Genomic DNA, 263 nt, shown 5'->3' with positions numbered 1-263 from the left:
CCTGTTTCTAGCTTCCCCAATGCGCTGAGAAGACCCTTGAGTGCAGCCCAGACTCACCTTCGGGAGCAAGTGACGGAAGCGACAGTAGTGCATTCGTCGTCCGCGATCTTTAAACGGCACTGGTGCAGGCGGGATTCGTGGCCGGTGCAGTCGACAAGGACGTCCCAGATAGGGTCCTGCGAGGTCCTTGGTTCCTGCGAGGCTGAGGCGTCTCCTGTGTACCCGTGCATTCGGCAGATTACCTGGCAGGGAGGAACGTAGAC

At 59.3% G+C, this 263-nt stretch overlaps 1 protein-coding gene across 1 annotated transcript in view; it reads right to left on the bottom strand.

The window, feature by feature from the left end:
• Positions 1-263, bottom strand: part of LOC119591098 (neurotrypsin-like) — an 8,538-nt gene that overhangs the window by 3,126 nt on the left and 5,149 nt on the right. Inside the window, exon 6 of the mRNA XM_037939816.1 lies at positions 58-242. Coding sequence (XP_037795744.1) covers positions 58-242 — 185 coding nt within the window. The remainder of the gene's footprint in view (positions 1-57; positions 243-263) is intronic.

The sequence above is a fragment of the Penaeus monodon genome, chromosome 28 (assembly GCF_015228065.2).
Source record: "Penaeus monodon isolate SGIC_2016 chromosome 28, NSTDA_Pmon_1, whole genome shotgun sequence".
Classification (NCBI taxonomy): domain Eukaryota; kingdom Metazoa; phylum Arthropoda; class Malacostraca; order Decapoda; family Penaeidae; genus Penaeus; species Penaeus monodon.
This window is presented reverse-complemented; position numbering and strand designations above follow the sequence as displayed.